The sequence below is a fragment of the Arabidopsis lyrata genome (genome assembly GCF_000004255.2).
Source record: "Arabidopsis lyrata subsp. lyrata unplaced genomic scaffold ARALYscaffold_4, whole genome shotgun sequence".
Lineage (NCBI taxonomy): Eukaryota > Viridiplantae > Streptophyta > Magnoliopsida > Brassicales > Brassicaceae > Arabidopsis > Arabidopsis lyrata.
The window spans coordinates 14,399,041-14,411,055 of NW_003302552.1; the positions used below are offsets into that span (position 1 = coordinate 14,399,041).

Genomic DNA, 12,015 nt, shown 5'->3' on the forward strand with positions numbered 1-12,015 from the left:
TAACATATAAGTATCTTAAAATAATTGAATATCTAAATAATTTAATTGTTAGTGTCGATTTTAATGCCTTCATTAATGTGGATTTTTTTTTTATAGAGAAATATTTCCTAAAGATTCTCACATTAATGACTCAGAAAATTAAGGAAGATATGAATTTATGATTCTCGAAATCGTGCTGGTAATATCTTTAATTAATATTTTTCAAATTTAAATAATTAATGCCAATGGCATTCATCCGTAAATACATTCCAATTCCAGGATTTATTTGCTAAAAGTCATCCAAAAATGTATATATAGATACCTTTTTTGGTGTGCCTCTTTTCAAAAATGCCTATTTTAGATGTCAATTTTTTAAAATGCTTCTTTTTAAATCTGAAATTTTTATAAAGTTTTATTAGGTTTATAAGGTACTTATTGATTGTAACTACTACTTGAAGACTCGATCCAAGTATTTATAAGGTTTTATAAGGTGTTTTTAAAGCTTTTACAAGTTATTTTAAAGGATTTTTAAGGTTTTTCAAAAGTTTTACAAGATATTTTAAAGGATTTTAAAGGTATTTAAAATGCATTTACAAGGTATTTATAAAGTATTTATAAGATTTTAGATACATAGAAATGTAGTTTGTGTATGTTTTAATAATATTACATACATATTTGGGTAAATCTTATATTTTTAAGAGCATTTTTTATAAGGTTTTTAAAAAGAGGTATTTTTGAAAAGTGGCATTGAAAAAGTGACATTTTTGCAAAAGCCTTTTTTTTTAAGTATTTAACAAAAAAAAACATTTTTAATGTAAAAGCTAGCTATTTTAAGATTTTTATTTTGTTTCATTATATAAGATGTTTTATAAGTTTCAATGCATATTTTAAATATATTTAATATTTTGTTGTGGAAGTCGGATTCACACACTCAAGTAATTTTATTAAGTAGGAAAGATTACTCTTGAGGGACAAAAATAAATATGCAAAAAGCTTATGAATTGCTACAAAAATTGCTATAGTAGTTCTTACTCGAGAGGAAGATCCCCTTTACATGGCCATTGGCCTTTATATTTATACCTAGAAAAACGACATTTAAATGGCTAATTAAGTACAATTATTCTCTCTTAAATGTGTCCGTTTTGATCTTTGATTTTAATGCTCAACGTTCGAATTTGAGTTGACTCCGATCTCCATGGGCCTCGCCTTTTTGGCCCAAAATATCCTTGGTCCGACTTAACTGCGACTTCGTCTCTGGACTCGTGTCGAGGTGCAGTCACTTCGGATTCTCCTTATGGTGATAACCACTTCGACTGTTCCTTTGACTTGCGGGTCTAATGGGCTTTATCCCTTATGGGCCGTTATCCTGACTACGTGGCAATCTTTGGTTGGTCCCAAACTACTGGTGCGGGATCCGACACCAACAATTAGCCCCCCAAGTCTTTCGAAGTGCTATTCCAATTCGGAGGATTTTAATGCTTTAATGACAAAAGATTGCGTTTTGAGGAATCTTCTGATTTTCCGCCAAGATCCCGTCAGTCCTTTAATTTCGGTGCTACCCATAGTTGGCCGCATGACATCTGGCGCCATTACGACCGTATATTAATTTTTTACTATTAAAGCGAAAAAACCTTTCCACTTCCCCCACGATTCCCGAGGCGATTTCATCATTATCACCTAGCTTGCGTGAGGTAACTTCTTTCATCATCATTTTTACTTTTACTTTTACATTTGCGCTTTACTTGAAACTTTTCTCTTCTTTTCCTTCGCCAAATTTCTCCTCGTCGGATCTTGAACTTTTCATTTTCCCTGATGACTTCTGATTCTGAAAGACCCGAATCTCCGTCATTCGACGATAGGCGCTCTAGTAATGACGAGTGCACTCGTCCTAATGATATTGCCGGTCCGCACTATAGATCCACTTGTACTCTTCAATCCCTCGAGCGGTTGAGAGAGCTTTGTCGGATTCCGCCAGAAATTATGGCGGAAGCGCAAATAGCTGACCCCACAGAATCCCCAGAGAACCATCGCGATGGTTACTTCTGTGTGTACGAGATTTATTTCAAGGGTTGCGGACTAACTTTCCCACTTCCCGAAGCCCTAGTTCGGTACTTGGCGGTTCTCGAGATCGCTCTTCCTCAATTAACCCCCAATCTCCTCCGAACCATACTCGGAATTATAACAGTAGCGGCGGAAGCCGGATACATTATAGGTGTCCCCGAGCTGAATGAGCTTCTAAGCGTGAGAAGTTCATCGAAGAAGACAGGGTATTTCTCGGCATACCCTAATGCTAACAGGAACGTCATTTCACATCTTCCAAACAAGGATGAAAATTGGCATCACCCTTGGTTCCTGATTAAGAAAACCCCTGCTTCGATTGGAAGTCTATCAGATTTACTCCCATCGAAGTGGTCCGCGAAACCTGGTAGAAATTAGGTCGCATACATTCCTCCAATTTGTTTTATTATTCCTATTGATTAAACTTGTTATTTTCACTTCGCAGCTTTCGTCGCTCCGACTCTACCAACTGAAGAATTCATTGGATTCTTCAAGATAATCCTCGAAGGGGAAACCCTTTGGAATTCTTTCACTCTCGAACGATTCATAGAGGCCAATCGAAAACTCAGGATGAGCCCTCCCAATCAACTTCATCGTCTTCCGCCTCCTCCCTCAACCCAGGGAATGTCAGCTCGGGCTCTTACTGCCCAACAAAAAATGATCTCCAAGCCGATGGCTGAGGCTTGTGATGAGAACAAGGCGTTCCTTGCGACCGCCATTGACAAAAAAGATTATAGCAAAACCTTGTTGGTTGACGACGGTAGCACCGAAGGAGCCAGATCCGTCGCCGTTTTCAGATTGACACCTCGACGTGAACGTCACGGTAACCGTCCTCCCCGGAGGCCCCAATCTCCTAATCGTGACTCTCCTCGTTCTTCCCGAGATGACTTTAGCAACGAACCGCTTAAGGATTTAATTCGCAAAAAGAGGGACATGTCACCCCGCAGTGGTTCTTCTCCGCGAAGAGAGAAGTCAAGGGCCCGGACTGACAATTCTCCTCGATCATCCCCTCCTACTGAACCAATGGGTCCTCCTCGTTCTGTCGATATGTCTTCTTCTTCTCAACGTAGTGGCGAGAAGACGAACCTGGGTGCAGCTTCTCAGAAGGAAAGTTCTGAGTCTCGAGATGACTCTCCGAAGACAAGACCTGCTCTTGTTCCTCAGATCAAATCGCTCTCAGGTATGATGATATACATGTATTCTTTTCTGTTCGTCTTGTACTTATTCTGAATTTCTAAGACCCTTCCTCTTTTGCTTTCATAGCCATGGAGAAAGAGGGTAACGTTTTTCGGTGCTTTAAAACCCGATCAGGTGCGATCCTGCCGGATTTTAACAAGTGGTGCTCTGCGATTCGTGAACGATACCTACTTCATGCTCATCAATCATCTCGGGTTAGTTCCGCTTCATTTTTCTGATTTCACTGTCATTCTTTGAACTAATCCGTCATTCCGGGTTTATATGTAATATCAGGCTAACGGCGAGCTCAATGACATAATTGAACATTACGAAGGGTTGGTCATTGGTCGGGAAAAAGAGATTGACGCGTGGAAGAGCAAGTTTTCTAATCTCGAGGCTGATCTCCGTTTTTCTACCGAATCCAAGCATGATCTGGAGGACAAGGTTGATGGTCTAACATCCGAGCTTGCGAAGATAAAGGGGGAGCTGCAGGACCAGTACGACCGGAATTACAAGCTCCAGGATGAACTTTCTGGTGTTCAGGGTAGACTTCATGAGTCTGAATCATCCGCTGATACCCTGAACAACCAACTTACCGAGCTTCACGCGAAGTACCAAGCGATAGCCAAGTTGCGTGATTCCGAGTTAGCAAGGTCAGCATCGAAAGCCAGAAAAGAGGTCAAGGGACGGGGGATGGAATTGATCCAAGGGGCTATTCGCTTCATTCAAACTGAGAAATCTAGGTCAGATCTAGAATCTGACATCAAAGAGCACGAGAGCAACCTGATCATGTTGGATCAGATCCATGACAAAGATTTCTCCGAAGCACAAGAAAGGTCCGAATTAACCGCTAATTTATCTGAAAAACGGAGTCGCTTGGCAGCTCTTCCAGCTTCAACCTTCAACCCACAGCACTTCGAGGAATTCTTTATTGAATCACCTCCCCCAAGTGAATCGGGTCTAGACTGGGCAGGTAATCTCCAGCTCTTGATACTTACTATCTCTTTCTTACCCTATCATTATTATATATTTTCTGTTGACTGGAACTATCCTTCCTAGGCTCAAATGAGGTAGAAAATGCCGCCCCTCCCGAAGTTCCAGCCGCACTGGAGGTCACTCCGACGGATGGTTATACTGTGAAAAGCGGACCAGGAGCTTCGTCTGACCAAGCACCAACCAAGGAGGTGAATGAAACTCTGACAACCGAGACGGAGTCCGAGGTGGCTGTTAACCTGTAGTGGCTGTGTCCACTTTAAATTGAGGATTGTCTCATTTATTTTAAAACTTAAATTTGAACATGTTTTTGCCTAAGGAGGCTTTTTTTTTTTTTTTAAACAAGATATTTGTCTGAGGAGGCTTTTAAACCTTTTTAGGTCCTGATCCCAAGAGGGTTTGGTTAAAACTGTGTGCGGGTTTGCAAAGTCCTCGTTTAACCTTTTGTGGCCTTGTGGTTATGCCTTCGAGATTTTTTTAGGCTGATCAGACCTTTCTCTTTAGAATGTGAGAACTGAGCTCGGCTTAACGCGAGTTCCCTATTTTGGGTTTAGTCAACTCGGTAAATTTGTTGGGCCTGGGCCTTAAAAACTTTTGTAGTTAATGCGACAGTTGCTTTTTCCCTTCTCATTTCTTGAAAGTAGGAAAAGTGGCTCGCCTTTAAGGCAATAACTGCCTTTTCTCGATTTCTAAAAATGGTTTAATTTACTAGGGCACGCCACCATTAATGATTTTTCGTTTCCAAGACAAACCCTATTCTTATTATAAATAGGAGATTGTTTACCTTTGATCTCTCCTCGAAAAACTTCATAGTTTATTTGATAAGCACCATATCAATGGAAAACAAAAATGTAGTCCCCATTGATCCCGGCAGCGCGCTTTTTCTGTCCGGCGATGGATTCGAGCCGACGGGTGTTCTCTTCCCGCTCGCCGTGTTTCACTTCCTTATCTTTATTCTAGGTCGTTGACAAGCACCGTCGCTTGTGTGACGAGAGGCAGCGGCTAGGTCTCAGAAGATAAACACTAGAGGCTCGCATCGCTCGTGTGGAGAGGAAGTTAAGAGCTCTGGAAAGTGACCCCTTTCAATGGGAATGGCAGAACTTTGATTCTGTTGCTGAGATCCCGAAGATGCTCCAGATGTATCTCCGTGCTAAGGGAGTTCTGGGCCCCGTGAACGCCCCGGTCTATACCGCTCCATCTGATAGCGAAGAAGAAGACGAGGAGGATGCCAGCACCCGTCGGAAACGCGTTCGGGATCGTCCCGAAGTGGATGCCAAGAACAAGGCGTCTACTTCAGAAATTAAACCGGCGATGAAGGAGCCTGTTCCTGAGCCTCTTCCTTAAATGTTCCCTAACTCTGCTCCCATTTTGAACTCGTAATGGGGTTTGGCCCCCTTTTTTTTATTTATGGGAACATTTGCATTTGTCCTTATTCTTCAAAATATTCTCGGAGATACGTCTTTTAATGCAGGGTTAGTTTAAAAGCATAAATCTCTCCGCGAATCACTCCAAGGGATACGACGTTCTTATAAATTATGGTCTCCCCTTCCCTTTACTCCTCACCACTCTTTTTCATTTTAGCAGGTATGGAGTTCAACCTTCGATGTTCAGAATCCATGCCCGACTTCTCCAGGATCAGAATGATAAACGAAGATGTTTCGAATGAGCCAACCAGGCAGCCTCTTTCACCTCGCGGCTCCTTCAGGTCTCAGATCCGAGCTCCGTGCGCTTTGATCAGGGATCTCCGAATCAGAGACCAAGGAATAGCGATGGCATTTATAGAGGCACTTGCGCTTCAACATCGGAAGCTTAAATTGGAAAAGAGGAGACTCCGGAAGAGGATTAACCGGATGCAACGCAGGCTTACTACGGTATCAAGAGATCTTCACATCCTTGTCTCTCACCCCGGAGAATGGATCGAGCTTGGAATCTCTGACTTCGCTCGAATTCCGGACTGCATGATGCCAATCCTCGATCTTGCTGGTCAAGGAGTTAAAGTGTTTTGCTCGTCAACAAGATTTCCCTAATCCGAAGTGTACGATGAGGGACATTCCGTCTTATTTGTTTGAATAAACGCTCTATTTCCAATCTCCTGTATGTTCGCATAGCCGAACCTTTATTTGCTTCACTTGTTCGCTCAGTCGAGCCTTTTCCTTTAATAAAGAAATAAAACAAATTTTTATTAATAGCTGAACTCGTTTCCGAGCTGCCTACGTACCCATTTCGGGATCAAGTCACACCGTAGTTCATGTACATAAAAAATGTATGTAGCTTTAAACATAAAACATCTTTAGGTTGATCACATTCCAAGGTCGCTTGACTGGCCTGTCTTCTAAGTCTTTCAGCCTATAAACGCCGTTTCGAACCACTTTGGTAACAACGTAAGGTCCTTCCCAATTAATACCGAGTTTACCGGCGCCTTCTTCTTTTTTATTGTCAAAGACGCGCCTTAACACATAATCTCCCACGAAGAATGGCCTACTTTTGACTTTAGAGTTGTAATATCGGGCTGCTGCCTGCTGGTAATTCTGAATCCGAATCAAAGCTTGATCACGCCTTTCATTTATGGTATCTAGTGAATCATTAAGCATTGCTGAATTTTCTTCCTCATTTAATGGTGCTTCTGTTCGGCGAAGTTCTGGCACGTTGAGTTCAGCCGGTACTACTGCCTCCATGCCATAAACTAAAGAGAATGGAGTTTCTCTGGTAGGTCGCCTAGGGGTTGGACGATAGGCCCATAGGACGGGTTGGAGTTCCTCATACCATCCTCCCTTTAGATGATTTAAGCGTTTCTTGAGATTGCTCAATATCGTCTTGTTCGTGGCTTCAGCTTGACCGTTTCCTTGTGGATATCGTGGAGTAGAATAACTGACTTTGATTCCCCAGTCCGCACAAAAGGCATCGAACTCGTGTGAAATGAATTGTGGTCCGTTATCAGTGACTATTTCGTACGGAACTCCATGTCGACATATAATGTTTTTCCAAATGAAAGTCTTCACCGCCGAGTCCTTGATACCAACATACGCCTCAGCTTCAATCCATTTCGAAAAGTAGTCCGTCAAGACCAAAAGGTATTGTACACCTCGAGTTGATCTGTGCAATGGTCCAATGATGTCCATTGACCACCTCATAAATAGGTATGGGGCGGAAATGGAGGAGAATAATTCCGAAGGTTGATGGATCAATGGTGCATGGAGTTGGCAGCGCTTACATCTTTGGGCGAACTTAACACAATCCGTAATCATAGTGGGCCAATAGTATCCCATTCTTTTAACTTTAAAAGTCATAGCCCTTCCTGATGAATGACTTCCACATAATCCCTCATGCACTTCGCTCATAACGATTTTGACTTCGGGCCCAAAAATGCATAATAGGTAAGGGTCACTAACACCTCGTCTATATAATGCGTCCTTTGATAGACAAAATTTCGCGCTAACGATTTTCATTTTCTTGGCCTGCCACTTATTCTTTGGGAGCTCGCCTATCATGATGTAGTGCTTTATTGGCTCCCTCCAGTCAGCCCCCCAGTCTTTAGCCGGAATTTGGTCGACCCTGTGAAATACTCGTGGCTCTGGTTCGGGATGCTCGTTTGGTTCAAGAGTATCCACCTCGATTAATGGCTCGGTCTCTAATACTGTTTCTGGAATCGCATCTTCTGCTAAAACAACGGGTTCCTTGCTAGATGTGTTTGATCCCGTTGATTTCCTCCGTTTGATGGGTGGAGGTTCGACCTCTGGTTCGCCACGGTCACGTGCCGCTGCTCGAGATCTTGTAACAACGAGGGTTTCTTTGTTGTTTTGAATGCTTCGCTCCGAAATGCATTCCACTGGAATAACTCTTTTCAACTCAGGATCTGATGTTGATGCCAACGCGGCAAGTGCGTCCGCAGTTGTATTCTCTCCTCGAGGTATGCGAATTAATTCGAATTTCGAGAAATTTTTAGACAGATCCTTCACCACTTCGAGGTATGCTTCCATTCTTGAGTCTTTGGCTTCATAGTCTCCATTAAATTGGTTAACTACTAATTGCGAATCACAATAGGCGACTATTTCCTTAGCACCAACTCCTTGTGCCAATCTAAGTCCGGCAATCAGGGCTTCGTATTCTGCTTCATTGTTGGAAGCATTAAATAACAATCGGAATGATTGTTCTAGAATTTCTGACGTTGGAGACTCCAACTTGATTCCCACTCCTGATCCTTGTTTTGATGAAGATCCATCTACATGTAATTTCCAAGTTTGGTTCTCCAGTTATTCTATCGTTCCGAATATTGGTAGCTCGGTCAGGAAATCTGCTAAAACATGAGCTTTCATACTGATCAGGCTTTTGAATTCTATGTCGTACTCGCTCAATTCCACCGCCCACTTCGCCAGACGTCCGGACTGACTTGGACTATGAAGTATTGTTCGGAGTGGCTGGTTGGTTAATACCTCAACCGGATGGGATTAAAAATACGAGCGCAGCTTCCGAGCCGAAGTCACCACTGCGAGTGCAAGTTTTTCCATCATGGTATATCTGGTTTCTGGATCCGTCATTGACTTACTTATATAGTAAATCGGCTTCTGCTCCCCGCGGTCTTCCCGGACCAGGACTCCACTAACCACATGGTTTGAAACTGACACGTATAGATAAAGATTTTCTTCCACTTCTGGTTTGGATAATATAGGTGGGGTAGTTAAGTATGCCTTAAGCTGCCCAAAAGCTTCTTCACACTTCTCATCCCAAAGGAATCCTTTGTTTCCTTTTAGAATTTGGTAGAAAGGTAACGACTTATCTGTTGATCTCGAGATAAAATGATTCAAAGCCGCAATCCGTCCAGTCAACCGTTGTACTTCCTTGAAGTTTCTTGGAGATGGCATGTTTAAAAAGGCGTTAATTTGATTTGGATTGGCCTCAATCCCTCTTTCTGTCACTATATAGCCAAGAAATTCTCCGGATGGGACTTCGAATGTGCACTTTGCCGGGTTCAGGTTGATTTGATATTTATTGAGAATATCGAAACATTCCTCTAAATGCTTAACGTGATCCTCCTTCTTTAACGATTTAACCAACATATCATCTATGTAGACTCCCATTGTCTTTCCGAGATGATTGTGGAACATTTTGTTAACCAATCGTTGATAAGTTGCTCATGCATTTTTCAAACCAAAAGGCATTACTTTGTAACAATAGATACCTCTATCCGTGACAAATGACGTTTTCTCTTGGTCTTCGGGGTTCATCATTATTTGGTTATAACCCGAAAAAGCATCCATGAAAGTTAACAGCTCATTGCCAGCGGTGGATTCTACAAGTCGATCTATATGCGGGAGCGGGAAACTGTCCTTGGGACATGCTTTATTGAGGTCTGTGAAGTCGATGCAAACCCTATCTTTTCCATTCTTCTTTTTGACAACGACAGTGTTTGCTACCCATTCCGGGTATTGCACTTCCCTTATGGATCCTATCTTTAAGAGTTTGTCCACTTCGTCATTTACTATTCTTGCTCGCTCCGCTCCGAGCTTTCTTCTTTTTTGTTTTACCGACTTGAAGCTTGGATCCACGTTTAGTTCATGACAAATTATGCTTGGATCTATGCCGGGCATATCCGCCGCTGACCATGCGAATGATGTTATGTTTTTTCTCAAGAGTTCGTTCAAAGCTTCTTTTATTTGGCTAGTCAAAGTTGCCCCAATTCGAATTTTCCGGTCCGGTTTGTCTTCTTCCAACACCACTTCGATTACTACATCATCTTTTTTCTGCCCGCTAGGAAATTTTGGTCTTAGTCCCTCTTTTGCGGGCTTCGTTAATTGCTATTGAATCTTCATACGGTGGCTAGCTAGATAACACGTCCGTGAAGCTTCTTGATGTTGGAAATTTGACACATTGATGATATGTAGAGGGGACTGCTTTCATTTGATAAATCCAGGGAGTCCCGAGGATGATGTTGTAAGCCGCGGGCTTATCGAAGACAACAAAATCCACAATCTTTGACACCCGTTTGGCAAGGACTGGTAGCTTGATTGTTCCGAGGGACATGGCTGATTCACTTGTGAAGGCCACTAACGGAGATGGAGGCCCTATTATGTCTGCCCGACTAATTCCCATTCTTTCTAAAGTACTTAAAAAGATTAGATCGACCGAACTGCCCGTATCGATAAGAATCCTTGATACTTCGAAATTAGCAATGTCCAGGGTAATGACTAATGCATCATCATGAGGTCTCTCGAGGTGCCGCGTTTCTTCTTCGTCAAATGATATTGGTACACCTTGAAAATCGACTTCTTCACTCAAACTTGCTTTGAGTAAAACATTTCGCCTATGTTTTTTGATGGAACTTATCGAATCTTGGCAAAATTTAGAACCTCCTAGAATCACATTGATCTTACCCTTCGAACTCCTTGGCTCTTCCTCATTGGATAACTTTGGTCTTTTAGAATTTTGATCTTTGGAGTTATCCTTTGATTTGTGGTATTCCTTTACGAAATCTTTTATATCGAATTTGGAAAGATCTCCACTGGCCCAAAGCTCCGCGAGATGCCTCTTAAGGACACTACAATCCTTGGTTAAATGTCTGGTTACGTTATGAATATCGCAATATAAACTTTCATCACAGACCCAAGTGTTTGACCTTCCTTTTCCTTGGAATTGCTTTCCGACAATACCGTTGAAGGGTTGAGACCCAAATTTTCTTGGTCCTTTGCTCACCCTAGATTCAAACTTCTTGATAGGGACGGTGATTGCCGGCTTCTCTTGTTTATTTCTTTTGGCGAAACTTTCTTTTTTGTCCTCTACTTCCATCCAGTTGTTTGCACGGAAGAGTGCATCCTGAATCGTGTCTGGTTTATGAAGTATTAAATCCTCTTTGAACTTTGAATCATGTCGCAATCCTTTTCGTAGGGCAGATAAAGCTGATTGCTGCGAGATTCTTGGGAGCTTTGACAGCACTCCTTTGAACTTGGTGATAAAAACTCGAAGTGACTCATTTGATCCTTGTGACAGGTTCCAAAGATCGGCATCCGAAACACTTTTGTCCATAAGGATGGAATATTGTTTTAAGAACACAGCTGATAGTTCGTCGAAATTGCTGATCAAACCCGGCTCTAATTGGGTGAACCACATTAGAGCTTAGCCACATAGATTTTCCGAAAAGAGCTTACAGTACCCTGCATCCTCATCGGCTTCATCCAATTCGACTCTTCCGGCAGCTATCAGGAAAGCTGCGAGATAGCTTTTTGGATCCTCCAATCCGCTGTAAGGGTCCAACTTGAGCTTCCGAGAATCTTTGATTCTTAAACTTGCGATTCGCGGAACGAAAGGTGTTCGCCTAGCTTCTTCAATGACTCGATTGATATCCGGCTCCGAACTTGTAGCCTGATGGAACTTTGACTTCATTTCTTTTAGTTCTTGGCTAACCTTCCTCATAGTCTCGAACTGGTCGAGGTTTTCCTGCTCGTATTGATCTGCAAGTTGAACTTCATCTTCGAGCTGTGTCTCTTCCTCCAATGGCTGAACTACATTATTAGTAGCACCAGGAGTTGTTTGTCAGCTGGTTTCATTTCGCGCAATGGAACTTGGCGAGTTGAATATCCTTCTTCGGATACCCACACGGTTTCATGCACTTAAAGAGCGAAGACGAGTTTGTATAGTACTGACGTTTTGACTAAGAGATACCTGGGATGTTTGTAACGTGTCGACAACCTTTTCCACATTCGAGAACTTCTGCGACATTTCCGACATGGTTTGTTGCATGGCTTTAAGGGTTTCGGCCAATGATAATTCAGCAGCGTCTCCTCCGGACATTGTTGCTTATCTTCGGAAATGTAGTAA

At 42.3% G+C, this 12,015-nt stretch overlaps 1 protein-coding gene across 1 annotated transcript; it reads left to right on the forward strand.

The window, feature by feature from the left end:
* The first annotated feature begins 1,720 nt into the window (after positions 1-1,720).
* Positions 1,721-4,272, forward strand: LOC110229280 (meiosis-specific protein ASY2-like). The gene is made up of 5 exons (XM_021029050.1): positions 1,721-2,404; positions 2,483-3,103; positions 3,164-3,217; positions 3,301-3,383; positions 3,508-4,272. The coding sequence occupies exons 1-5, from the start codon at positions 1,792-1,794 to the stop codon at positions 4,270-4,272; spliced, it is 2,136 nt and encodes a 711-aa protein (XP_020884709.1). The 5' UTR covers positions 1,721-1,791.
* The last annotated feature ends 7,743 nt before the right edge of the window (positions 4,273-12,015 follow it).